Consider the following 27,114-nt stretch of genomic DNA (forward strand, 5'->3'; position numbering starts at 1 on the left):
CTCATTCGGCTCTTCTTTTCCCGTCTTTCCATATATTTCCCCCCTGCTTTTTTTTTCGTCTGCGTTCTCTCCTCCGTCACCGTCTCCGCATCCCGTCTTTCTCTCGCACTCCGTCCCCCCTGGAGAAAACAAACCGAAAAAGCCTTCTCGGCTTACTCAGGGGTTTTGCAGTGTGTAAGAGAAGGCTGCTTGTGCCTGTAACATAAAACGGTGCCTAAAGTGAAAGGAATTAATAGTGACATGCCCCCAACACACACACACACACACACACACACACACACACACACAGACACACACAGAGCGACGGGTAAACACACACAGCCACGCGTCTTCTACAACTCATTTAGAGCATGCACATTCAAGTCATGCCCCCTTGTAACAACACATCCTGGGATAGATGTTCCTGCTCTCAATCCACTTCACCCCAACTCCCAGCACGGATAAACAGCGCTTGTCATCTTGTTAAATATCCTCTATTGCTCTCTGTTTCCCGTCTGACTTTGACTGAGTCCTCACTCCATCATTCTCTCACTCCACCAGCGTGATGTGACTTTTAAAAGAAGGTGGAGGAGGAGGAGGAGGAGGAGGGGTGGCGGGGCTCCTTGTGGACAGACTGGTTCCTGTCCGACCATTTGTAGCTTCCATTAGCCCGGCCCATGCAGCCTCACTGGTTTCACACTACATTTCCCTTCATTCACTTTAACACTCCATTGGGTCTCAAAAAAAAAAAAAGAAAAAAAAAAAGGGGGTTGGGTGTAATTGCATTTTGAGTGATGTTTGTGTCATTACCTTGCTTCAAAGTCAGCGGCAACAACAACAATTTGGCGACACGCGCTCAGCCTGCCTTTAAAGTCGCAGCTGGCAATTTGGAGCGGGGACGGTCTCAGCCGAGAGATGAAGGCTGCGGGTTACAGGAGTCACTTTCAGCAGAGCTTAATACTGATCACACATCCTCTCCAGTACATTAAAGTTCAACAGGAATTTAAATTCCCATTTTTTCGTGGATAGAAGTGTACATTAAGAAACACTGGCCTGTCTTTACACTATATTTTTTACTAAATGAACCTGAAGGCAGCCGCGTTAGTCAACGTGACCGAACTCGACCCGTCCCGGGAACTCTTTTCTCTACGGCGGGTGCGGAAGGATGTTTGCCGTGGCTGCACAAACGTCAGTGGAAGGCTTGTGTCTTTATTTGTAATTATTTGTCGCATCCACAAAATTACAGTAACACTGGGCACATAAGTTTGTTTATCTGCTCTTACTGCTTATTATGAGAACAAATCATGTTGAGATGTAAGACACGCGTGAAGAATGTGTCATCCTTTTTTGCATGACCACTCAATCTGTCTGTGACAACGATTGAGGTTGGGCCGGGTCTTCAATGTCTCAGGTTCACATCACCATACCTACCTCTTCAATTGCTTTCCCAACTTTGTATTCCAGTCGGCTGTCCGGGCAGAAATCCTTTGCACCCAGTCCCTGCTCAGAGCACCACCGGCATACATTCCTCTCGGAAAAGCCTCTTAAGATGCCAAAGTGGTCAGCCAGTGCTGCAGCTGTATCACCACAGGACATCCCACTTGACATCCTGGTTTTAATGACCTAGAGATCACGGGGCCTTCCGGGTCATTGAAAAAAGACCTACGGCAAAATCTGAAATGAAAAGTAGCACTGTCGTGCTACCGTAATTCGTAATTCCCAATTTTCGATTCGTCAACACAGCACCTACAATCAGTTAATGAGTTGTTTCCCATTTTCCGGTTTCCGTATTTTAAACGTGAAATGAGTCGTTTTCCGCTTTTTAAATTCAAACCAGAAATCGAATGCAGAGTACACCGACCCAAATGCTACTCGTTCATGATACATGTAGATGTACAACATGGGTATGCATTATTTGAATTTGGACAAAAGAAGAAAAAAAAAGAAAAGAGAAAAAAAAAAGGAAATAAAAAGGAGTTGAGATTTCAGTTTTCACAAAGGTGCAGGGGCAGACTCAGGAATGTTAAGGGTCAGGGGCAGAAAACAATACAAAGGGCACCAGTGTGCAGAAAGGGCACATGTTTTGTCCACTAGCGGGCACCCTACAGGTTTATCTTGTTTTATCTACCATACAAGCTTCCTTCCTTTTTGCAGACCCTTTTTTGAACACCGGGGACATTGAACATGCAAAGTTTAAACGCAATGACAAATACATCAGACAGATCGATGAAATTAATCAAACAAAACCCACGGATATTTCTCTGTTTGAAGACAACATGTCAGCAGTCGAGTCAGCAACATGAGAAAACACGTCTTTCCCAATTTTGCAATCGTCACATTGGTCCACAGTGTCGTGCAGTTTGGCGATGAGTTCCTCTCAGCTGTTTCAAGGCTACATGATGTGTTGAATACACTCGAGTATTGCATCTGACAGCGGAGCCCTTTTAATCTGTTTTACTTGAACGCTGCTATTGTTTTGTCATTTGCGATTGTTGTCACGCGGCCCGCTGTTACAATGGCGATCCCGACTCATTCCACTGCTGCTCCTATTATACATGCCTCCAATTTTTACAACGTGATTTCCACTTGGCATGATGATGCACAACACTTTAATGGCCGTGTTGAAGCGAGACTTCATTTATAAGCCAAGCAGATTCCAACAGTTGCATAAACACAGCTGTTGTTTGTTTTTTTGTTGACAAAGGCTTGCGAGTGCCAATTGTTCCGCCGTTTCAGATTCAAAAGATAATAAAATTATGTGCTCAATTTTGTACTCCAGAAAAGCCGCGGAGCGCTGACCAGAAATAGACTGCTGTCTGTCAGATTAATGAGGGGGTCGTCTGCCGAGGAGAGAGACGCTCGGCTGGACTGACTCATCAAATAACCACATTCCAGCCCAAAACACAGCTTTGGTTCAACCTGTCAAAAAGTCAACAATCATCTCATGCTTCTGACGTCCTGCGAGCGGCACGGCGACCTGGCACCCGTCCACGCTGCCGTGCATGAGCTCCGGCCTGCACACGCGCGAGCACGAGTACGAGTGCACACCGTTTGACCGTGGCTCTGCTGCGCTGTGCTATGCTAATCTGCTCAGACAACAGGACCAGCCGTGTCCAGAGGCTATGGGCTAAGGACAGAAGGACCTTGACAGCGCTGAATCTGTGAGAGTGCAAGGATGCCTCCACCCACACTGACTGGTCGACCTCTCTCACCGCGTGACTGTCAAGACAATTATGACTGCGCCTGTAGCGTAGAATTTTATTTTATTTATTTTTTTTACAAAAAAAAAAAAGGCTGACCTGGAACGTAGACAACCATCGGACACGCTGGCTCGGAAACACGTCAGGTATTTCCACTTCGACAGGAGCTGACTCTAATCCTTCCATCGGCATAAAAAGATGAAATGAGAGACAGGCAAGCTTAATTGAGTGACAGGACGGTGAACGTGATAGCAGCGTGGCGGCAGCGCAGAGATAGTAGAGGGCGGTGATAAAGCGAAGAGAGAGGGAGCGAGAGAGAGATACGGGCAGGCGGCCAGTGGTGGCTCTGGAGGGAGGCCGGCGGTTGAACAGCACGTCAAGCAGCTGGTCAGTCCGCGCCATTTGCTATATTGGCCTTAAAGCACTGCTGAGATGAAAGCCTCCCACAACCTCCGACCCTCACACACACACACACACACACACACACACACACACACACGCTTCCATATGCCATCCTCTGAGCACATTCACCTGCACTCCCGTGGCTAAAAGGCAAGTACAATTATCACATAATAGATCTTTGCCCCGTCGCTGGAACTGAGCCACCTGGATATCAGATGAGCTTCCTCCTCCTCCTCCTCCTCTTCTTCTTCTTCTACTTCTTCTTCTGGTGGATGTAAGCCCAGAGAAAGTGCGGGGGAGGGTGGGGGGTTCACTTTTGTGGGGTCAGTCCAATATTAGTCGTCCACGCGGAGCAGATATCACATGCATCAGCTATAATAGCCCTCATTCATCACGATGCTCACCGAGGAACACCGAGCTTATGCATACGGCGTCGGTCTGCCAAAGACGTATTGCCCGTTGTCAGCGCGAGGGGCACTCCACAGATTAGATTCATCACTGACCTCATCAAGCGCACAAAGAAAACAAATTGGTGGAAAATGTACCATGTTTGTCATTAGTTGACATGTGGCCTATTTTCCCACCTCTCTTGTCACTCTCTAATTTGAAGCATCGACGCCGCGGGGGGCGCTGCCACCGCCGCCACCACCGCGCAGTGCAAAGAAATGCAACAGCGCCGCTCCGCAAACTTGTATCTAGGCAAACAAATCAATAAGCAGTCCACTCTGTTCCATTATCAGGCAGAAAAGTTAACCACCAGCTCTGGCAGCGAGAGCAGAGCAGCACTGGAGAAGAGTCGTGACGGGGAGGAGGAGGAAGAGAACAATATGAATTCCAAATTAATTTGAGAGCAAACGCTTTACACTGGCACCTTACTGACTGAGGACGAGTTGGGTGGAAACTATTAGTGTTTAATGCTGAATTCAGCAGCAGCTCTCCACCACGAGTTCCATCTGAAGTTTGGAGCAAACTATGAATAATTAAGAAGGTATTTCTCACCTGTGTTCATGTCATCTCCAAGGTCGTGCTTACTCCAGATATCAAGAGGCAGGGTTTGTCTTTCAGGCCATCTGTTGTATACTTTTATTTTTATTTTTTTTGTGCGTTTGATTTCATATAGCCGTTCATGAACGCAACATTTGTCTTGGAGCGACTCCAGAACAACAGATTTTGATGGATGCTTTCCCCGCAAAAAGGTACAAGAAGAACTTACTGTTGCATAAAGACAGAAGGGATGAACAAAAAAAAGAAAAACGGCCTATAATATTCAAATTAGAAAACTTTACAGTTGGAATAAAGCTGTGATCTAAGTGTGGTAATTTGCGATGTCAGAGCCTCTGTAGCAGAGGTCAACGCTAATCAGCCAAACCAGCAGGGGCACATTATCTCCCTCACCTACGCAGCTGAAAGTTGGACTGCTCTCGGGGCTCCTGTGGCTGGCACATGCATCTCCCAGGCTCTCTCTCCCTCATTACCTGCCTCCTCACCCTCTCTCCCTCTCTCTCGCCCACTTTATCTTGTTCTCTAAACACAGTCTCTTGCCTCTCTCAAATCATCGCCGCTGTTACTATTTTTACCGATCTAACGGGGTTGCTTGGTCACAGAGGACTGCAGGGAGCTGCTGCGAAGGGAAGGAAAAATGTCTCGTCGAGATCGAAGACGCAGACGTGCTGCTTCTGTTACGCCTGCCCCTCGGAGTAAAGGGCCCTGGGGCTGAAAGTGGAGCCCCCGCGAGATGGAGGGGAAAAGAGGACGGAGCGGGCGCAGGAGCCGCTGCCATCCGCACGACGGTTGGACGGACTCTTAACCTTGAAGACGGATGAAAGGAATCAGCCCGGAGCCGAGTGAACAGGAAGAGAATCAGGGTTTAAATCAGGGTTGTGTGGTGTCGTTTGGGGAAGAAGAGCTGAACCTTTGTAAAAGACTTTGATGTACTGAATAAAGAGGAACTGCTGAGTATTTGAACTGATCTTAGCCTCTCATCACCGGAAGCATCAGTTGATCTAATGATTGTTTTGGATCTGTGTCATCCCTCTGTGAATAGAGCCGGGCTACCGGCTTCCACTGTTGCTCAAGGAAGCGAATGTGTGCATTTCCCAAAATGTTGAGCCCTGCAATAAGAAATAAAATGGTAAAGCTTTCAGTCATTTGATGAGATTGTGTCCCATTAAGTGTAGTTCAGCCTCTACTTAAGGTTATAGTTATCTGATTAAACACACAGTGGGATATTTTTTCCATGAGCGTTCTCTCAGTCAAAACCAAAAAAAATGTGGGTTAATACTAGAATAGGTTTACATGGCCCCCCTCATGAGCACCTGCTCTGCTCTAATTGGTCAGCTCACACACGCCTGAGCCAGCACTGCTCACCGTGTCTCCTGTCTGCGGCTTTTAACTACCAGTAAGTTTCACTACTACCTTGAATATAGCCATAAAGCATGCAAATATATGACACGGTGGTGTATCGTGATATCGTGAAGTCGCAGAATTAAAGGCGGGACTACTGACAAGGCGTTTAAGGAGCATAGGTTTCTGTGGGAGATAGGAGCTCCTGTTGGCGCAGACCTTTTACTTGGTCAAGAACATACTGTATACAAGGAGCACTGATGGGAAGGGAACAAAATAAAGCACAATAGGTCTCCTTTAAAGTTCTCCCTGGAAGCTATTGCAAGAGGCGACCAAATGAAACGCCTTGTTACTCTGAGTAAACTTTTAAATCTCTCAAGGTTTGAACACTGGTGGAAACGATTGGGACGAAGTAAGTACACAGGTAGTTTTACACATTAGAAATGCTGAAATTCTATACGACATATTTAAATATTTAGGATCAAGTACTGCGTACACAGTATATTAACAGAAATATAAAGCTGTTAAATGTAGATGGCCATAGTGCAGGACACACTGTAGATGAGATTGTACATTTGTGGTTTGAATTTACAAACTGGCCATTTGTTAAATTACAAAAATCAATTGACATACAGTGAACCTGAGGCTTTAGGGGCCCCTCAGGGCAATGGGTAATCCAGTTGGTGTCAGCAAGGTCTATATTCAGCTCTGAGGCAATTTTTCCCTGTCATTTATATTTTATATTTATTTATATTTTATATATATATATAATATATATATTATCAATATGAAATATTTATTCTGTTTCTTTGTGAAAGTCTGGCAAAACCACAAATACAAAGCTACAGTAACTTGAGCTGCCGGCAGTCTGCATAAGGACAAGAGAACTCTTGTCATCAAACTGATAAAAAACATATTTTCGAAAATGTCAAAATATTCCTTTGATAATATGTTTTTTTAAATTATGTTTATCTTTTTTGTACTTTGATGCACTGACAATATACTATATGTACTGTGGCCTATATAATGACTTAGCAATATAGTATTGTCTATGCAAGCTTCACAGGCATGAGACTGTAATAGAAAAATACACAAACCTTATTTGAGTCCAAAGTATCATCCCCGTATGTGGTGATGATTTCATTTTTAATGGGAATACTGTGTGAGCTGGGCTCTGAAGGACCCAGGTCATATGAAATACAATATCTTCCTATTTACACAGAGGTCACACACAGTCCATTTGATATAGTCCACTGGCTTCCATGTCATATGAATAACTCATGCTCAGAGGAGAGGAGCAGACGTCAATGAACAAGAAGTCATTTTCAGTCAGTCTGTCAGACATGGAGACCCATTCAAACCTATTTAACTGTGCTTTACATTATGTCCGCTCAGCGAAAAAAGGAGGAGGGGCTAGATCTGGGAAGGATGAATTATTCAGTGCTTTAATGAAGGTGCGCAGGGCTAAATTTGCTCTGCAAAATGGTAAAGTCCCCTGGAGAGGAAGTTCGCTGAGTGACTCGGGACAAACAGAATAGCTGTAAGGTCACAGGATATCAATATTAATAGATGTAAAGCTACAGAGAGCTGTGCTATTCCCTAAAGGTTAATGCTACTGACAGGTTACATGACATGACATCCATACAGTCTGGCTAGGAGAGGAGGGGAAGGCTGGTTTTAAAGGTGCCCTCTTTCCGGGATGTTATTCCATCACGGCGACAACCTGCAGGGACTAATTAGATCCCAAATAGACAACATGGATGCTGACGGACAGAAGCTGCTAGATGTTCAAACACCATTTAAATCAAATCACAAAAGAAAAGCCTGCTGTACCCTTCTTTGTCTCAGCTCTGCAAGTGATTCTTGAAGGATTTAGGGGAAACCATTGCTGATACAGGGTGTTTCATTCTGTTCACCCTGGTCATGGAATAACCTGCAAAGACTTCTGAAATTAGACACATTTGTATGTATTGATGAATCTAAGCGCATCATTGGGAACATGGTAGAGGAGGCATGTGGTTGTTTTTCATGAGACGTCACTGTGTTTGAATACCTGTTCCCCTGTCTTATTGTGTTTTTTTTGTGTATCACGTTTCATTTCACTATGTTGTGATTTTGGCCATGTCTCTCCTGTAATAGAGATATTGATTTGAATAGGACTTCCTGATAAATTAAAGGTAAAATAAGAATGAATAGAATAGCATTATATCCCAGTTTCTTGGCAGATTTATTCAAAGCAACTGCATCCCGGGATACCATTTTGCTCCAGGCTGAAATATTTCAATAGCTTTTTTGTTAAATGTCTCAACAACTATCGGATAATTGCTGTGAAATTTTGTAGAGATATGCATGACTCCCAGAGGTTATATCCTATTTACTTTGGCAATCCCCTGACTCTTTCTGTGGCACCACGAGCAGCAAACATTTTCACATTTGTTGTTCTGACTGAAATGTCTAATCTTTTGGTTGAATTCCAAACAAAGTGTTCACCAGACAATCATGTTCACCCCAAGATGAATGTTCACTTTGATCCTCTGACTCGACATCTTTCGGCAACATCCTTTAAATTGACCAATATTTTGGTTTATGACCAAACAAACTAAAAACTAATGACATTTCCATTAGCATCAGTTGTACTTTTAGTGCTAACAAGCAAATGTCAGCATGCTAACACGTTACACTAAGATGGCAAATATGGGAAATTCTAAACCTACCAACCAGCGTGTTAGTATTGTCACTGTGAGCGTGTTAGCGTGCTGATGTTAGCACTTAGCTCACTGTGGCCAGGTATAGTCTCGGAGAGCTTCTGGGATGACCTTAGACTCATGGTGTTCCTCCTCATTCAACAGACCAGCACGATGGAAATATAACAGACACCAGTTGATTGTCGGCATGTTGGAGACCATCACTTGATGGACGTGAAACTCTCTGATTCCACTTGCTGCCGTCAACGCTAAAATAAAACCCACAGCGAGCTGCTCTGTTATGTGCTAGCTCTTCCACTAGTGCAGGGAAAAAAGTATTTAATGGCTTTTTGGCCACAAACTGTTCACATCAAGGAGAAAGTACAAATCAATTATCAGAACAAAAGACAACCTCTGATTGCTTTAGTCATTCTGGAAACCATAGTCATAATCATCACAGTCGGTAATCCAGGTCTGTTCACATCGTTAAGTTCCACATTTAGATATACACTGCTGACCCTCACTCTCTTTTGACTGCTCGCATCGAGAACAAATGTAAGATGTGAATTCACCAAAGTCTTTTTTTTCCCCACTAAACCCACCTACCCTTTAATGGCTATTGATACATTAGACCACTTTGGAATGAAACTTCATTTCTCATCGAGTGAGCATTGCCAAAGCACAATAGCAGTGTAATTTTACTTGCTTCCTATCACCCTTAACGCGTGACAAGGCTCAACCCGCTGATGTATTTGCAGTCGAGCCTCATTACGTTTTTTGAAATGAGCGCAGATTACATGTGATTATGTTCCTCCACCACAAATTCAATTATGAGAATGGGACACAAACTAGAAACGCCCTTTTCTCTTGGAGGCCGTGGCGCTGATTCTGCCTTATTTCCTCTCATTTCAAAAAGAGTCATTTCAGAAAGAGCTTCTCTCTGCAGGGACTGGATTTGGTGAGGGTTTTTTGGTGCATATTTGTGCTCTCGCTCTGCATGCTTTTGTTTCACTGTTTTTTTCCACTGCTACTGGAAGCACTCTCACTGTGAAATGAAGCCAAAAGGTGATGGAAGATGAAAAAGATATTAAAAAAAGAAAAAAAAATGCACTACCCTCATCCTCGCAGGTAGACAGAAGCATAAACAAAGGAATTAGAAATAGAGTGTACACACTGCCTGTACTGCTGCCAGTGTGTACAGGTGATGCTCAACTAAGGATGTGTAATTAATCTTTAAAAAATCACCCATATGTCCCCAGTTTCCTGAAATACTTTAGCACTGACAGGTTGCCTTCAAAACAGAAAAGCACATATGATTTATTTATTTTTGCTTGTAGATTTATTTTTTTTTTCGAACACAATTTGTCTCCGAGGAGGCCATTTTGCACACTGAGAAAAATTGGTGGAAAAAGCAACAATAAGAAAAAATACTCCGATTAGATTGAAACTGCGATTTAACTATGAATAGCGTGCCAATTATCAATCTTGTCATTCAAGTAAGTAAACAGGATATTTCACTTAAAAAGAAGAAAATGTCACAATGACCACACTATAACCGTGATGACTATGAATTTGGAGATCAGACCCATTCCAGACAACACATCAAATCGCCCCTCTGATGTGCAAATATCTTTCTACATCTTTTGATGGTCTTCCACTTTGCTAAACAAATGGCGTAAAAGCACTGCCTTGTAGAAATATTCTTTCAGCCGACTTCATTTTTCCCTCATCTCTTTGCCCTTTTGAAGCTGTGGCTTCGCGTTATGCTGGCTGGTCTGTTTTCCCTGGTGGTGGTTTCAGCTTTGTACCTGATAAGAGGTGCTGTGTTCCTCCAGGATAAGCTGTCTGATGTGAGAAAAGCTTAGTATCCTGGAATACATCCATTTCCTCAGGAAACACATTCATGCACATGTGCACACGTGCCAGTGGAGACTGACATACAGCCACATGAGATAAGGTAACTGACATCACATCAGCGTGCTCAGCCACCAAATGAGCCAATCGCAAGCGGCGAGCTGTCACCAGTTTGCTAATGGCGCTGACACCTCAAGGATGTGTAATATACTGGGGTAATGTTTGGATTCACACCCCCAACCTTTAAAAAGCTTTGTAGTGACCTCTGTGACCCATGACTGTGGTGGCATCAGGGACGTCGAACAACGGTGTTGGTGTCTGCAAGTGCACCAACTGACAGTTTGCCCACCCCCACACATATATACTGCATTGTTATAAATAGTAGATGTACCATCAAAATTCACAGTAGTTTTTTAAAAGTTGATTTTTTTCAGCTGAAATGACGAACGTTGCGAGTACATTTTATCAGCTGTAGCCTGTTGGTGAATGCTTTTTTCTTGAAAAAGGAAACCCTAAAACAGATTTAAAATAGGCTCATGATGGCTACACACCGAAGGCTGCAGAACATGATGCAGTACTAGAAAGCTACATTTCACAGGGGGAAAAAATGGTAACCCTTTGGTGAGACTTTTGTATGTCGCACTGGTTGCCAACATACAAAACAAAGTCTAATATAAATAAAATGTTCAATGTACACAGTGTTTAATGTGTTTAACAATTATGGTAGTCTGAATAGTATAAGGTTTGGTACCCATCATAGGTCAAATCATTGCTAAATTTGCCTGAATTGTAAAAGCAATAAGTGTCACTAAACAAAGAGCCGTCTGGGAGCTGAAAGAGGCTGTTCTTTATGCCGAGCTGAGCCGAAGGACCTGGCTCCCTACAAACAGCTGAGCCTCCCACCTCTAGTAATTAGGCGGTAATTACCAATCCAAATATTGGAACATTTCTTTAAAATTACCCCCAAATTACCACAATAATTGCCACAAAATGAACTGAAAACACCATTTAACAAAAATATTCTGCTATTTTCCAACATGCAGTTATTAAAAGAATGTAATTCTGTTTCGACTGTTTCTGTCCAACTTCTGCAGGTCAGTAAACTGAAGTACATGTTTAAACCATTTACATTCTCACGCTCTCTCTCTCTCTCTTTCTCTAACTCACAGATACACACACACATAATACAAAGGTACTTAAATGGTAAGAGTGACATTTACCTTGAGTGGTGGGAAGACAGTATCACAAGGGTTTAATTCTAATTATATAATAACAAACTTTATTTATACAGCACCTTTGAAAACCAGAGTTACAAGGTGACTAACAGGCAGACATTACAATACACGGGATAAACAGGCAGAGAAAAGACAGCTATATTAAGATAATATAATAACCACAATAAAAAACAGTAAAATAAATAGAATTTTAAAAGCACAACGGTCAGGAGAAAGCCCTGAGATAAAAGAATGTTTTGAGTGATATTTTGAAATTTAGACACAGACTTGGCTAATCTCAGATCCTCTGGTAGTGAATTCCAAAGTTTAGGGCCCGGCAGCCAGGGCTTGTGAAAAATTAAAAGATCACAAAATGTAATGTGGTGCCTGAACCATGTAGGGCTTTAAAAACAGGCAATGAAATCTTAAAATCAACTCCAAAAATGTACTGGTAACCAGTGAAGGTCACCAAGAGATGTGGTTACGTGCTCACTTCTGCCAGAGCGAGTTCAAATGCGAGCAGCAGCATTTTGGATTACCTGAAGCCTATGAGTGTTTCCCTTACTGATACCAGAGTACACTGCATGACAGTAGACAAGTCTTGAGGTTTAATGATGATGATGATGATGATGATGATGATGATGATGATGATCAGCAGAAGTTAAGAAGAAACCAGTTGGTAATTTCCTGAAAATGCTATGTAAAAAATTATTAACCACTATTTGGAAAATAGCAGAACATCATCATTAAATCATCATGTGGCGGTTTTCAGTAAACTTTGAAATAATTATTGTGGTAATTGGGGGTTGTTTCAAAGAATTGTCATGTTACTTGGTAATTACTGCCTTCTCAATCTAAAAAAATGCAGAACTGTAAAATGAAATGTTACCCAAAAACCATCAGCATCCTCATGTTCCACAGCAGACTTCTAAAAAGCAGCACTGCATTCAGCATTGTTCCTGTATTCCAGGGTAGAGCTATTCAGTCCTTGTGTACAGTATTATGACAACAGTGGTGTAATATATTCCTTGGCTGGTTTGCCATACAGGTTAGACTCACGGTTGAATATTGCTCTTTGTGTCACTATAACAGAGGAGGATTTGATGATGAATATTTTACTGACGAGTTTAGCAAACTATCCCTAAACAGGACGGAGCCGCTGATGTTACTGAACTCTGATATAGTGGCATATAGTGCATCCACACAATGGATGTTCTTGTCATATTCTTTCAACATCTTTTCATTTCACAGGATTGTACAACAAGCAGCAACTGTGAGTAAACATACCAGCCTCACAGAGCGCTGAATATCCTCTCATTCCCCGTCCCGTTCCTCCACCCACATGTGCCAAAGTACACAAAACAACAATGAGAACAAAAACAGAAGCAAACACACAAAAGTTGTGTACGAGAGATGCAAAAAAAAAAAAAAACTGTGACGATCGAAGTAAAAATAACATAATAGGTCCATAATTTATGACATGTTGGAATCTGCAAAGGCTGCCAACCATTAATTGTTGACGAAATGAATATCTTGGGGTCTGTGTTCAGTCTCAATTCGACGTTCACCATCCGGTTGCTAAACCTTGTTGAGTTGAGAAACGTTACCCGTGATGACTCCCCTGTGACCTTGGCTCATGGTCCAGGCAAATCTCACACAACTGGCTCGACAACCAGCTGCGCCATGAGCTTATTTGCCATCAGTAGCTATCCACAGCCGAGGATAGGCAGCGAATAGGAGCACCTTAAAATCCCATTTCAATTTCAAAACTGACTGAGTGAAGGTGTGAATTCCACAAACCACACTGCCCAAACAGATCAATCCTTCATGTTGTTGATGGATGTTCCCGTCCTGATCGGCGACGTTTCTTACTCAACACCTCGCTCACTGATATAATTAGCTTGAAAGTAAAGCAGTACTCCTTGGTAGTACGCCAGTTAGCCAGGCATGCTAACGTGTGCTCCTTACGTTCAAACAGCTACTGAAAAAAACCTCCTGTGATTTCGTTTTGAAAGGTGAAAAAGATACACCACCCTCCAAATGTATTAGCTCCCCAGGCACATCATCGGGACATGCAGCGTAATCCAAAGATTGATGCCCTGCCTGCTGTGCCAAGCTACTGTTGCTAAGTGATGATCAGACAATGGTTGTCTGGGCGGGCATTTCTATTTATTTTCCCAAAGGTGGCAAAGTCATGTTGCTCCCACCGGTGGATTCAAACCCATTAAAACCCACCTTAACCCTTAAGCTAACCCTAACCGTTGTTGATTTGATGTCAGGGATATTCATTGGCTATGACCCGATGAACAATGCTCATTAGCTATTCATGACTTGACTCTCCACTCTAGGAAATAAAACTGGTTGCAGCGGTTTAGCACGTGGTCAGTTAGAACAGTTTTACACTTGAACCCAATGAGTCCTTGACTCGTCAGGGCCGTCGCATTTTGACACGCTTTGACAAAGCCAGCGCGGACCACTTGTGCCCCTCGGCCGTCTTCTGTTATGACATCTTAAACATTGCATGAACCTCCTGGCAGCTCTTCGCAGCCACATAAAATAGTCAACAGATCTCTCTCCCTCCCCGTGCATACAGTCACATCAGCCTTGTACGAACCACACCGGCTGCTTTAGTCTCTTGTCGTATCACAGTGGGAGAAAAAAGGCTCCCTCTGGTCCCCCGGGGCCATCGCTGTCAAGGACACCTGTCTGCTGCTGTGTTTCGCTGTGTTCTACTGCACTCCAGTCAGCACGCTGCCTGATTACACAAAACACTGAATGCATGAGAGTGTCCTACAGCAGGACGCCTGAGGCTTCGACAGTCATGTTGTGCAGCGCCTACCCGGCTCCCTCTCCCTCCTGTCCCAGACTCAACTCCACCAGCTGGCTGCTCATCTGTCTCCACCTCCACAAAGAGTTGGGGTGTTTTTCGCGAGGACGGCTCTGCGTGCTCGCGTCGAGTCTCCCGGCCAATTCCACTTGGTCAGCCGATGTGTGTGCGTCTGTCTCTCTGAGTGACAAAGAGGTCGGCTCTAATTAAAATCAGCATTTGTTGCCGCGGGGAATGGTAACCATTGTTGCGGCCACAGTCAGCCCACTCGGTCCCCCAAGCAACAGAGCCACGGCTAATGAGAGGGGAAGACATGGCCGCGCTGCTGGAGGAGCGACGAGCTGCTCGCTGTCTCATTTTATTTTTCCCTTTTCTGCGTCTTTAATCATCTTTACATTGAGGTCGTAAATGCTTTTGTTTTTCTGCTCCCTGTCTCCCTCAGACTCTCGACTCATCCGTCTCTCTTTGGCTCTTTGCTAATTTAGTAGACCTATAGGCATACCCGCTGTGCTTTGATTATGTTTTCCACTCTCTCCAGTTTTCCGACTTCATCCCCCACTTTCCAATTACATCGAGTTTTGTCTTTTAACCGTTCTTCATCTCACTCTTCGTTCATTTTGCTCTCATTAATGGTAGCACGTGCGTCTCCTCCCTCCGCTCCTGTCCCCCTCGCTCTCATCTTTGCCGTAATTAACAACTTTACATTTCTTGCCGTTGCGGCCCGTTCTCTCTCGCTCTCTCTCTTGCTCTCTCTCTCTTGATGATTTGAGAATTAACATTTATAAGATGCTCAAATATCTTTGGAGTGTCTGAGAGCGCATAAAGACATTTTGAAATTCCACACGACGTTTATCTGCCCGCCGTCTGCAGCCTTATCTCCGCAGCGCTTGGCTCTGTTTGCCTGCAGAAATACCACCAAGTTAATAATTTGCGCTGTGATTCAAAATACTTTGAGAAAGGCTGTGTGATGAGAATACAGATTAAAACACTCGAACGCGGATGACGGAATACTCTGCCGACCCTTCCCTGTGTCACGTGCTGCAGTCCACCAGCATTATGCTGCTTGTCTGGATGATGGCCTGACATTAGCAAATTACCCTCCCTTGCTTTGCCCAAGTTTGGATGGACACACTTGATTGCTTCTGGTTCCGACTCTTTGATAGGAGAGAAGCAAACAGGGATAAGCCTAACAAACAGTTAAGCCGAAAATGAACAGCTATTGTAAAAGGCCCATATGTAATCCTAAAAATGGCAGGAATGTCTAATTGCCACGTCGATCGGGAGACCACAAGGTCAGCGCCTCGCACTCCGAGAGAAATATCCGCCTTTGTCTCCAGCGGAGCTGTTGTTTTTGGATTTACATTATGTGCTTTGTCTGCGTCTCAGTCGAGGCATTCTTGAAGATGAAAAACCACAATGTGGTGCTCGAAATGATAACTTCTTTTTCTGTGTTTCAGCAGCCACTACAGCATATAATTCACTCCCCGGTCCAAGGCGAGATGTATGCAAAACTTGGTCTGGTGTCAAAATTCGCATCCAGCTATTTTCTTTTCTTTCCTGCCCCCAATTATCTTATTTTGCCCGACACTCAACATTAAACCAGTTATCAACGTGTCAGAAAGCAACATCTACTGTCCACAGTCTTATTTATCCGCCTCGATGGCTTGTTGCTGAGAAACAAAGAAGAAAGAAAGACCAGAACCGCTCTGACCGTGAATAGCTTTAATCAGGGTGTCATTGTGTTTCTTCAGCATTAATAAATGAAGTGTGGAATCTATTCTCTTTCTTCGTCTTGTTAAATTACACTCTGTCCTGTATCCCAAAGCTTTCTGAGCTTTGGTTTGCAAATAGCAGTTAGCCAAGGTCTACCTTTAGATGTGAAACAAAGGAGCAAAGTTCTTCTTCTGCTGTCAATTCAAAGCTTTTTAAATTAGGCTTCTTTTTTTGTGGGCTAATAATTGTTTATCCTGGACTATCTGCAGACTTCAGTAGCCTAAAGCTCAATCACTTATTCAACACCACAGAGTAAACAGGATAAGTGCTTGGAGTAGGCAGTCTCTTCTTCCATTTACCAATAGTCTGATGTAACCCTCCCTTGTGTGTCGGATCTTGGTAAATGAAAGCACTCCAATCACAGTACAACAGCTTTCATTCAGAGCGCCAGTCCTTGTTTGAACACACTGAATACAATTTATAATCTACCTTTTTGAATAACTAAAATTATGAACAGAATGTAAATAAACAGCAGTAATGACATCATGATGGCTATGTGTTATGTTGCAGAGATATCTGCTTATCTTAGCATGCTAACCAGCTAGCTGCACCCCATTCTGGTCTAAATAAGTTCTGCGCTAGCGCTCCGCCTGGTCCGCTGAGCTCCCAGCAAATTCTTAACTAATGCATCTTTAGGTATTTTAATAAAATGCTAATTTTAATTCTAGTCCATACGTTCAATATAAAGGGTCACATTTAATATAAAGATATTCTGTTATGTTGAGCCAATGTGTATGAAGTCAACGAGAACACATTAACCTACAAAATAACCTATTTGAAAAGCACTACTTTTATATATAATGCTTGAATAATACATGCTTGAAAAACGTATTACGTGAATGTAGAGGTTCCTCTAATAGCTGCTAAAAGCTAACTTCCTGTCTGTTTTGCAGTTAGCAGTCCCGCCCTGCTCTCTACACCACCACACTTGCATGACTCTTTTCTTTTATTTCGAGGCAGCTCTCTTTGCCTCTTTTTGTTTTTCTCCACCTGGCCTGTTTGAACTGGAGGATCCCTGTCAGCAGACAGGACCGCCTCTTTATGGAGTTCTCTGTCCTGTTTGGATAAAGTGGGCAGGGATACCAGAAAATGTCTTTGCTCTTTACTTACTCATTACTGTTGGAATATAGAGCTAATTAACACTTATTCCAATAAGAAAATAACACTTACACCAGCTTTAACTGATAATAATATAACAATTTGATAAACACACATTATTTATGTGTAAGTCTGCATTTATTTTATTTAATCAGACTAAGTTTTTTAATGTATTCCAATGAAAATTCTGCCTGAGGCATATGAAACTGCAGCCTAACCCTCAGAGGTGTCTGTTTTGAGTTGGTGGGACTTAAACATGAGCAGACTGAGACCTTAATCCATGGGTCTTGTTTATCACAGTGTCACTCAGGGCTTCCTCATAGGGGTGATTCTCGTGTCATGTATCATGTGATTTAAAGCTGCTGACTGTAGCTGCTGTTAGCTAGTGAGCTCATTTGACTGCGCAGCTAGCTGTACTATTAGCTGGCTCTGCCCAGACTGGGAGCTCAGAGCACCAGGGGGTGCCGGTTACTTCTGGACCATCACCTCTTGAATTACAAACAATCTAGGAGGCTAACTGGTTAGCATTCTTACTTTAATAAATATCTCTGTAACGCAACAAAAAGATGTCTTCAACATACTGTAACATCAGAACTGTGATTTGTTCACATTCTGTAGATCATTTTATTTAATTATTCAATCTTATAAAGTAAGATTCTTGCAAATTACACCTTTAAGAGATAACTATGGAATATTTGAATGCATGCCTGTGGCCAAAAACCCTTCTGCTTTTGTGTATATGACAGCTGGAGGGAAATACAAGACAAAAATATAAAGTAGAGATGAAGAGGTGTTGTTCACACTTTCCTGAAGTATAGCAGCCGCAACCCAGTCCAGAGATGTGCTGGTGTTCTGAGTCACAACAGTGCTGTTGTCAGTCAGGAGGGCTTGGGCTGCAGCATCATCTCAGGGTTAACTTATCACCATTGCCACATAATGAAATGATGTCATTATTTTTAATCCAATTGAAATCGACAATACTTGCCATGCATGAATGTTTTAAATGTCAAGAGTTATTCTCAGCATAAAAAGAGATGTAGCAGAGCATGAAATCCGTGATAACCTTGGCTGGAGTCACCCACAGACTCAACAATGTCAAAAAGATATTATAAAAGATATTATATTATAAAAGAGCTCTTAAGTGTGTCTCGCTGCACCAGCAAGTTGGTGTGCCAAGTACGCTTTGCCCACAATGAATGAAGAATTCTTCCTATGTCTTCGAGGCCATACTGAGAGCTGAGTGTGTCCCACAAAACATCCTGGCCTTTTGTGCCCCATCAGTCCAGTGGATGATTGTAAAATTGCAAAGCTGTAAGATGATTCACCCCTCGGCAATATTCAACAGAAGTGAAAAAGAAAATCACCAAGATCATGACACGTTGAACTGTGTCAATACAGTTACATACGTTAATGTAATTCTTCTCCGTATGGATATGTAGTCTATAATGATGTACATTGGCGGGACTTTAACAACAAAACTTTGGGTGATTTTCAAAAAGTTTTTTTTTTTATGTGAGCAGCACTCCAAGTAGAGAGTCTTACATAATGATTATCATGGGAAAATATCCCATCACGCAGTATAAACTATCTTGTCCTTCAGTGTATTGAGGAATATGTAACCCCGGATATAACGAGTGATGAGTGGGCTTTCAGGGGTGAGCATTAAACCACGATGAATGGTGTGAGGCAGCCCTGACACATAACCTTTGGAGGCCTGCGACTGGCTGATTCAGTGCTTAGAGGAGAGCATTTTTGGTCGACATCACTTCAGTCCCTATTTTACAACACTCTGGAGCCACTGCCGTTGGTAGTTGAGTCACAGATTTAGCTGTAAGTTTATTTTCGCACTCCATACAAAGTGCCCGAGCCTTACTTTTCACAAGAACTTCTTGACTCATAAGTCAAAGTTTAAGATAATTCTTCAGGCTGTTTCCTATGCTCTTTATAACAGGCTGAAGTCTAAAGCTTGGCAGCGTCACCGTCATCCTGCTACTGTACAACCCAGGAAGCAAAACCAAAATTACCTCCTCGGTGTAGGTGAAGTGTTGTGCTGCGTGTCAGCCAGAGAAGCTCTGCTATCTCTGTTACTCATGGTGTTTGCATTTCAATGGAGCTCAGGAAGCGTTTTTAACAAGCATCTCTGAATCACTCTGAAGAATTGAGCTTAAAGTTTGATTGGACTAAAAATATTCCCACCTCGGAGTAGGACTTGCAAGTTATTTATGAAGCCTCCTACACAAACTCTCTGCAAGTGCCAGACAGTCTCATGTGTGAATGAAATCATCATTTTAAGATTTCTTGTAGTTTTTCCTGGTAATTACCATCTGTGGTCAAGACTAACAAGCTGATCTACATACAGCGTGCCGAATTCGATGCAGGAATTTTCGGCGAGTATATGTCGTGAGGGAGGCTCGGTGTTCAACGTGGATTTATTTACAAGATGTCCTCCCCTAGGCTACAGAAATTATTCTACTTGAGTTATTCAGTGACAAATCCGGGATTTGAGTGGCATCTTCTTAATCATGTTAGGCACACAGAAATTATTGAACACGAGGTCTTTTTGGAGCACTGAGGTGCAATAAACCCAGTCGCATTTGTGAGGGAGCAGATTCCTCCCTGTTGTAGCTGCATATTTTACTTGTTACAATTCAAAGGTGCAATATGTAAGAAATCTAGTTAAAACATAAAAAAAATGTACTAAAATTCTCAACAGAATGTGAAGAAACAACAGTTCTGAGATATCTACAGTTTGCACGCTAACCAGCTAACCGTCCCGGCTGTGTCAACGAAAATAATTACCTGGTTTTCTGGGCCGTTAGTTGCACAGCTAACTGAGCTAATAAGCTACACATTCAAAGTAAGCAGCAGTTACTCTGGTGATAAGCTGCCCTCTATTTGTTTGGAGTATGAATTCACCAGTGGGCCAGTTCTGTCATACAGCACCTTCCATGTTACACTGCAATCATTTTGTTTTTCTGTGGCCATTATAATATCAGTAAAAGGAATAAAATCTGATAACTTAAAGTAAACTTATTTTATTTCTATTTCTTTCTACATTCATTCATTGATTCAGTTCAAATCCATCGGTTCTCTGATCATGTCCGAGTTTAGCTCACAAGGGCGTTGAAGCTTAAGCTGAACCACATGGTCAAACTTAACTAGAGAAATGGAATTCAAATCTCCACTTATAATTGTTTTCTTTTATGTGGGAACCAATGTCCATTGTTTGTTAAAATTACCTATTTGAATTTCTCTTTGTCCGCTCTTTTGTACCACATGTATTAGCTATCTCCCTGGTGTTGTGCGAGGATTAAAATACTGTGGCTTAAACAATCAAACACCTCTGTTTCATTAGGGTTTAACTGTGCTGAATGGTTGTATTTGGCTGATGTGAGGCATGTTTGTGTTGTTTGCAGGCACCTCTGTGTTATTATTACGTGCTAAGTCAGGTAAAACAGAGCTTTCAGAAGCACTCAGAGTGCTCAGGTCTTATTCACGGCTCGGATGTTAACGTGGACGTTATTTACAAGTTTGAGATATGTGATAAATGTGATGTGTGGACGCCAGACAACAAAGTCTGTCACCGGGGGATTTAACAGTCAGCTTTAATAGTGGCTCAGAGCACTGGGTAGAGAGTTGCCCACATTTATTCGCTGCCCGCTAAATTAAAACTCAAAAGGGTCCAGAAAGATAAGATTTAATTCACTCATAATTTCTCACTTGCATTATGATTCAGGACCATTTGAAATATTCTGTCTTTTTATTTTGTTGGTGTATTGATTAGTCGGGTAGCGTCAGGTCAGTGATTTACAGTGCATGGTCTGTGAGGCTCAAAGGGTAAAGTCAAAAGTAAGCAGTTGAAGCAGAAATGCTCTGTCAAAATTGTATTATTCTCAATTATTAATGGAGCGATGGCGTCTCAGTCCAGATCCAGTCGGCGTCCTGCCTGTTAGTGGTCTCGGGGACGATGGTGAGGATGGCGTCGCCCGTCGTCCCTCCTCAAACTGCCAGTTGGCAGCTGGCAGCATAGAGTACCCGACTAGGGAGGGCGTCACAGGGGACACATCTCTGAATTCACAGCAGCTACTGTACACCGCACAGCTGTAACGTACGTCATGTGAGGCAGGAAAGGAAAATTTAATTTTGCTGCTGGATTCCAGCTGGGGTCCGGCAAGTGCGGCGTATAAAAATGGAGATTCTCTTGCCACACTGAGAGAGGCACTGCGACTGCTTCCTTCAATCAGGTCTGAATTGGTCCAAAGGTGCCCCGAGGCAACAGAACTCCTCGCTGCGCCCCTGTTGTGCTCAGTATGTGTGTACAAACCCCTGGAGGCCTGGTAATACTGCTGCCTGCTGCCTTTAATGGGGATTTCGGGTGTTGCAAATTTCAACATTCGCAGGTATATGGTCGTTAACGGAATCCCCTCTTGGAGAGATGTGAATTTAGGCTATAATTTAGAGAACAGACAGTCTCACAGCCGCCTTGAGCATCCTCTCTGTCGCCTGTCGCTGAGTTCCACCACACGGTGGCCCTGTGCCTCTCCTTCTCGACGCTCCTCCTCGCCTCCGCCACTGTAAAAAGCTCAGCCTCCCTCCCTCCTCCCCCACCATCACCACCTCCACCTCCTCCTCCTCCTCGTCCTCCCGCTACTTCCACTCCTTCCTCCCGTCGCGCTGCGCACAGCCACAGACGGTCCTCCAGCTCCGTGCAGCCCGGTGCGAAGATGGTTGGCGGCTTGTGTGCTCGCAGGTTGGCCCGCCGGTCGCGGTCCGCCCTGATAGCAGCCCTCACGGTGCTGCTGGTGCAGACGCTGATTGTGTGGAACTTCAGCAGCCTCGACTCCGGAGAAGACAGGGAGAACGGAGGCGCCAGCGTGCGGGAAAAGAGGGACCGGGTCGCGGGCAACAAAGCCGCCGGCAGCGACTATTTCCAGCACGGGGTCCGGCAGCGGCAGCGGCAGCATCCTCCTCCGCCGGGGAAGGGGACGTCTCGTCACATACAGCAGCCGGTAAGACAGACGCAGGCGCAGCCGATGCATTAACATCATATCCCCGCTGAAAAAACACACTGTCTCGCCCGGGATGAAGCCCGGAGGGGTTGGCGGGCAGGTCAGAACATCCACAGTGTGCGATTATTTTGGGTTGTTTTTTTTTTTTAAGGGGGTGGGGGGGGGGGACAAGCGCACGGCCGGGCCTCAAAATGAATGAATGTTTGCTTGTTGTCACTGTCCACGGAGGCTGCCTGCCGGGGACACGATGGGATGTCTGAGGCAGAGCGAGCTCCTCTGTTGCAAGGGAGGAGGGCGAGCATCCCTGAGCCGAACGCCTGCCGTCGGGATGAGTCCAGACTCCGGGCTCAGTGTCTGAACTCAGCGGTGTAGTTCACTCCGGGGAGGAGTGCTGAGCACGGCAGGGCAAATCCTCTTCACGAGGCAGCGCAGTCACCGGCCGGGCTGCAGCCTCGAACCGTCACGGTCCGTTTGGCATGTGTAAGTCCAGTACAGGAGCTGCGCGGATCAGCAGAAGCGCTGTCTGTGAGCAAGGCCAGATTGAAACCTAACCTAATTTGCGGAGTTGTTTTTGATGAGCGCACAAAGATTAGAGCCATCTGCAGTTTGTGGAGGCACCGAGAGTTTTATTGGTGGTGGCAACACGAGACGCAAAAGGTCAAGATTGTGGAGGAAATCTAATGGAAGGGAACAAATGGAGTTAAAGATAGCCTGTGGGATTGTGTCTGTTCAGAAGTGGAGGATGTCATGTGTTGCCTTTTCCAAATGTAAGAGCTGCCACCCCCCCTAAAGAAAAATCTGAAATGTTTAGACTCCACTCATGCTCCCTGTGCCCAGGAGGCTACAGGCACCGAGCAGGTTCCCAGCGTGCCATTAATTTTCCCAACCTAATGTCTAGAATTAAATTCTCCAAAATTGGGGCTTCTCGCTTTGCGCGGTCTCTCAAGCAGTTGCCCTGAAGAAATTGGACGCAGTTGTCCCTGGCAGGCGAGCAGCGTTTCCCCCCCTTTCCACAAAGCTGCCAGCCATTCAACTGGAGCCCACTCTTCTGCCACCATGCAACCAGTAGATAACCGGCTCTGATGTAGCATGATACACTGTGGCCTCCGCGCTCTGTCAGTCACTCGGAGCCGGGCACTGTATCATCTGTCTCCTCTGCAGATTTGATAGTGACTCACTCGCCTCGGTCTGCTTGGGCTGCTCGTCCCACCTGCCGGTGTCTCCACAGTCCAAAGTCACGCAAAGGACGGGGTTATATTTGATTTGTGGGAGAAATCCTCTCACGAAGTGTACCTGGAAGAGCTCCGCAGGGACTCAAAGTCTCCTGAGTTAACACTGTAAATCTTAAAGGGGCACCATGTAGTTTTGGAGAAGAGATTCAAACTCAGAATTTTCATATTTACGATACCAGTGAGGTAATAATACAAACTCAGATGTATTACTGAATAAAGCTGTTCTCAGAGGAAAGAATCCAGCCAGAAATGTGGCAGGGTCCGCCACGTATAACCAATTTTGTTCTCCTTAAAGGTCAGCTTGTTTGTTTTTTTGTTTATTCAGTCATGAAAACGAAGAGATTAACGATTTCTTCCCCAAAACTACATGGTGCACCTTTGGTGTTTGTTGCATGGAATTACTGCGACGTCCCAATAAGGCTTGTAAATAAATGAGTAATTTGGTGACATAACAGGAGCCGCGGCTCAGCCGTGTCAGAACCTATTCACGCTGCGTCAACACCGATTTGTCCCAATGCGTTCCGCTATTAAAGCACACTGTGGATCTGCACCCGTGACCTTATAAAGAAGGGCTTCCAATCCCCATCGCCACGAGGCACTTCACGCGGCCCCGTATGCCAGTCAGTCCACCAGCCAGTCGACTCGCCCGGCTGCCTGTCAGACTGTCGACTCCCCTCGCTGCAGTTCTGTGGCCCCCGGACTCTTAACATTCAACTGGTCACCCTGGGCCACATGCATTCCCTCAACTGGTTAATCACTGCCTTTTCATTCTCTCTCCCCAAGTGGGTGGTGTGCTTGTGTGTGCACGTGTGCTTGTGTGTGTGTGTGTGTGTGTGTGGCTTCACAAGGCAGAGTTGTCCAGCCTAGGGGTGACGCATAAGTGCCAACTGATGCTATATGAGGCACCACGCCTGAGAGAGAGAGGGAGAGAAAGCAGCACTTTGATTTGATCCAGAATAAAAATGAGCCAGAAGCTACAGTGTGACAATAACAGAATTTTCTATGTGATAGCTCGCGTTGGACGGAAACATTATGCATAGCTTCGGATGTGTCATCCCAGCAGGCAGGAGCTACACTTGTCATTAGTGGTTGTCTCCTGTTGTGTCTCTTGAGGGAAATGCTGCTCGAGAGCATACGATGTTTTTCTTCCAAGTGCAGTTTAGTCATTGTTGTTCCCATCTCTGCTGCCTTTATACATCTGGATATAATCAAATGAATGATACTATTCTCTGCGAGTGATTTCACGCAGGCGGTGGCTACCTGTTGCAGATTCCCACATCAGAAAATGTCTCACACTTGTAAATTAGTCTGTCTTGTTGTGCCTGACATCAGTTTATTACAGGAGATAGCATCACAATTATTATTAATAGGTGCTCATTAAGGCGGTGCTGGTGGATGTAAAAAGAAAAGAAAAAAAAACGAAACGGTTAAAGTGCCAGAATTAAGCCGATCTACCTTCAGCAGGAGACTGAGTCAAGCTTTAAAAAGGCGTCTGGCTCCCAGCTTCACATCTGGTCGTCAGCGTTTTTTTCTTTCCATCTGCCGCCGTAGTCATATACTGTCATGAACCCCGTGTGCCCAGCGGGTGTCCAGCTCACACATGTTGCAAAAAGAGTTTCCCAGTTAGTCATGGCATTAAACGAAACATTACCTCCGATGTATACGCTTTCCATTACATTGAGTTTCCCTAATGGTTTCTTGTGGCAAAGATGGCATTACAAATCACCTGAATATGTGCGTTCACCGCGCGGTTCCACTGTGCGGCGGTCATACATACATGACAAGCATTGTATTTTATTATAACGATGTTCACCCGCAGTGGCTCACTTGGCTTTGCTGCAGACATACAAAGATACGAGTGCCAGCAGCCTGATATTTTACTCGAGCGGTTTGCGACTGAGAGGAGATATTTTTCGGAGAGAGAATTTAAAGAAGCGAAAAAGTAGAACAAAGACTCCAACTCCTGTCTCACCACCAGCTCTGTGGGGGTTCCTTTATGTGACTTTAAATAGCCCGATTTTACTGTTCTTACATAACTTTAAATAACACTTCTTATTCTCAAATAGTGATGGCTACTTATGCCGCAATCAGAGTCTTTGAAGCTTATTTTTCAGGAGCTAATGAGAATAAATGAGCTCTAAGATGTTCGGTAAAGACGGTCAGCATTAACGTTAAAGGGGCTGAGAGTGAAATATCTCAGCGAACACTCCGGTCATGCTTGGATTGTCGTTTAAATTGCAGTCATGTGCAGTCCAAGAAACAATGCGCTGTACATATGTTTTGCATTTAGGAGCTCTGCTAAAACCTATTGTTGCTACCAGTCTATTCTCCAACCATCACCACAACCACAATGTGAATCATCCCACTGTGTCCATAATCACAGTGCTGACTCACGCACACACTCACACACACACACACATACTCAGAAATATGTATGTACGTAGATGCAGGGAAGCAGCTCCACACAATCACACCCACGTACACACATGTATTTATAGTAACATGCTAAATTATAAATCCTTTTCCTCCTGATCGCTCGTTTTTTTGAGTTGGCTCGTTGTGTTACACCATACGTTGTGATGAGGTCATAGATTACGACTGTACTAATAACCTAGCTTTGAACTGGACCAGACTACAGTTTGGGAACATCTGATATTTGGTTTTTAATGTGGTTGACTTTCAAATTCAATATATACCCTGCTCCCCTCAGAAATGTTAGGCTGTTGCTGTTCTCTTGACCAACATAAAATGGAGTATACTAGCAAGCTGCACTTAGGCTATTGTTGTCTGCTTTGCTAACATAGCAAAGGGTAAATTAGCAAGCTGCACTTTGGATATTGTTGTCCGCTTCGCTAACATAAAAAAGGGTAAACTAGCAAACTGCACTTAGGCCAATCGTTGTCTGCTTTCCTAACATAAAAAAAGTGTAAACTATTGCTGTTCTCTTTGCAAACATAAAAAGGAGTATACTACAAAGTTGCATTTTGGCTATTGCTGTCCACTTAGCTAACTAGAATGGATTAACCTAGCAAGCTGCACTGAACAGATAATAGGCTATTTTTTGTGTTTGAATTAATTCGAACTTGTCATTCAAAAGTCATTTTTTGAAAGTGACAGCCCTAATTTTCAGCCCGTATATTTCAGAGACGCATTACAAAGGTATGCTATTCTGTTCCAGCCTTCTCATTTTTCATTCCCTGGATGCCTTTTCATTCGCTGTGCAACCACCTTTCTCACCTTTCCCATGTCATTTGGATTCAGTTCTTTGTCACATTGCGTTCCCGGCACTGTAGTTTCTTCCAGCGCCATTACATGTGCCAGTCACTGTCAGTGCTGGTTTTTGTATCATAGCAAACCACTTTGGCAATTGGCAGTCAAATTGGCACTCCCCAAAAGTAAATCGTCTTAGAGTGTGAGCTGCTCTGCCTTAAACAGACATTTGAACATACATAATTACAGTCCAGAGACACCCCAGAAGATGCACTGTGTGATTTAAAAA

The 27,114-nt window shown here is 44.0% G+C and overlaps 1 protein-coding gene across 1 annotated transcript in view; it reads left to right on the top strand.

Moving 5' to 3' along the window:
- The first annotated feature begins 21,973 nt into the window (after positions 1–21,973).
- The window catches only part of xylt1 (xylosyltransferase I), a 90,676-nt gene continuing 85,535 nt past the window's right edge, over positions 21,974–27,114 (top strand). Inside the window, exon 1 of the mRNA XM_030424849.1 lies at positions 21,974–22,383. Within this exon, the coding sequence (XP_030280709.1) occupies positions 22,099–22,383 (285 nt within the window). The 5' untranslated portion in view covers positions 21,974–22,098. The remainder of the gene's footprint in view (positions 22,384–27,114) is intronic.

Source organism: Sparus aurata, chromosome 1, assembly GCF_900880675.1.
Source record: "Sparus aurata chromosome 1, fSpaAur1.1, whole genome shotgun sequence".
Taxonomy (NCBI): Eukaryota; Metazoa; Chordata; class Actinopteri; order Spariformes; family Sparidae; genus Sparus; species Sparus aurata.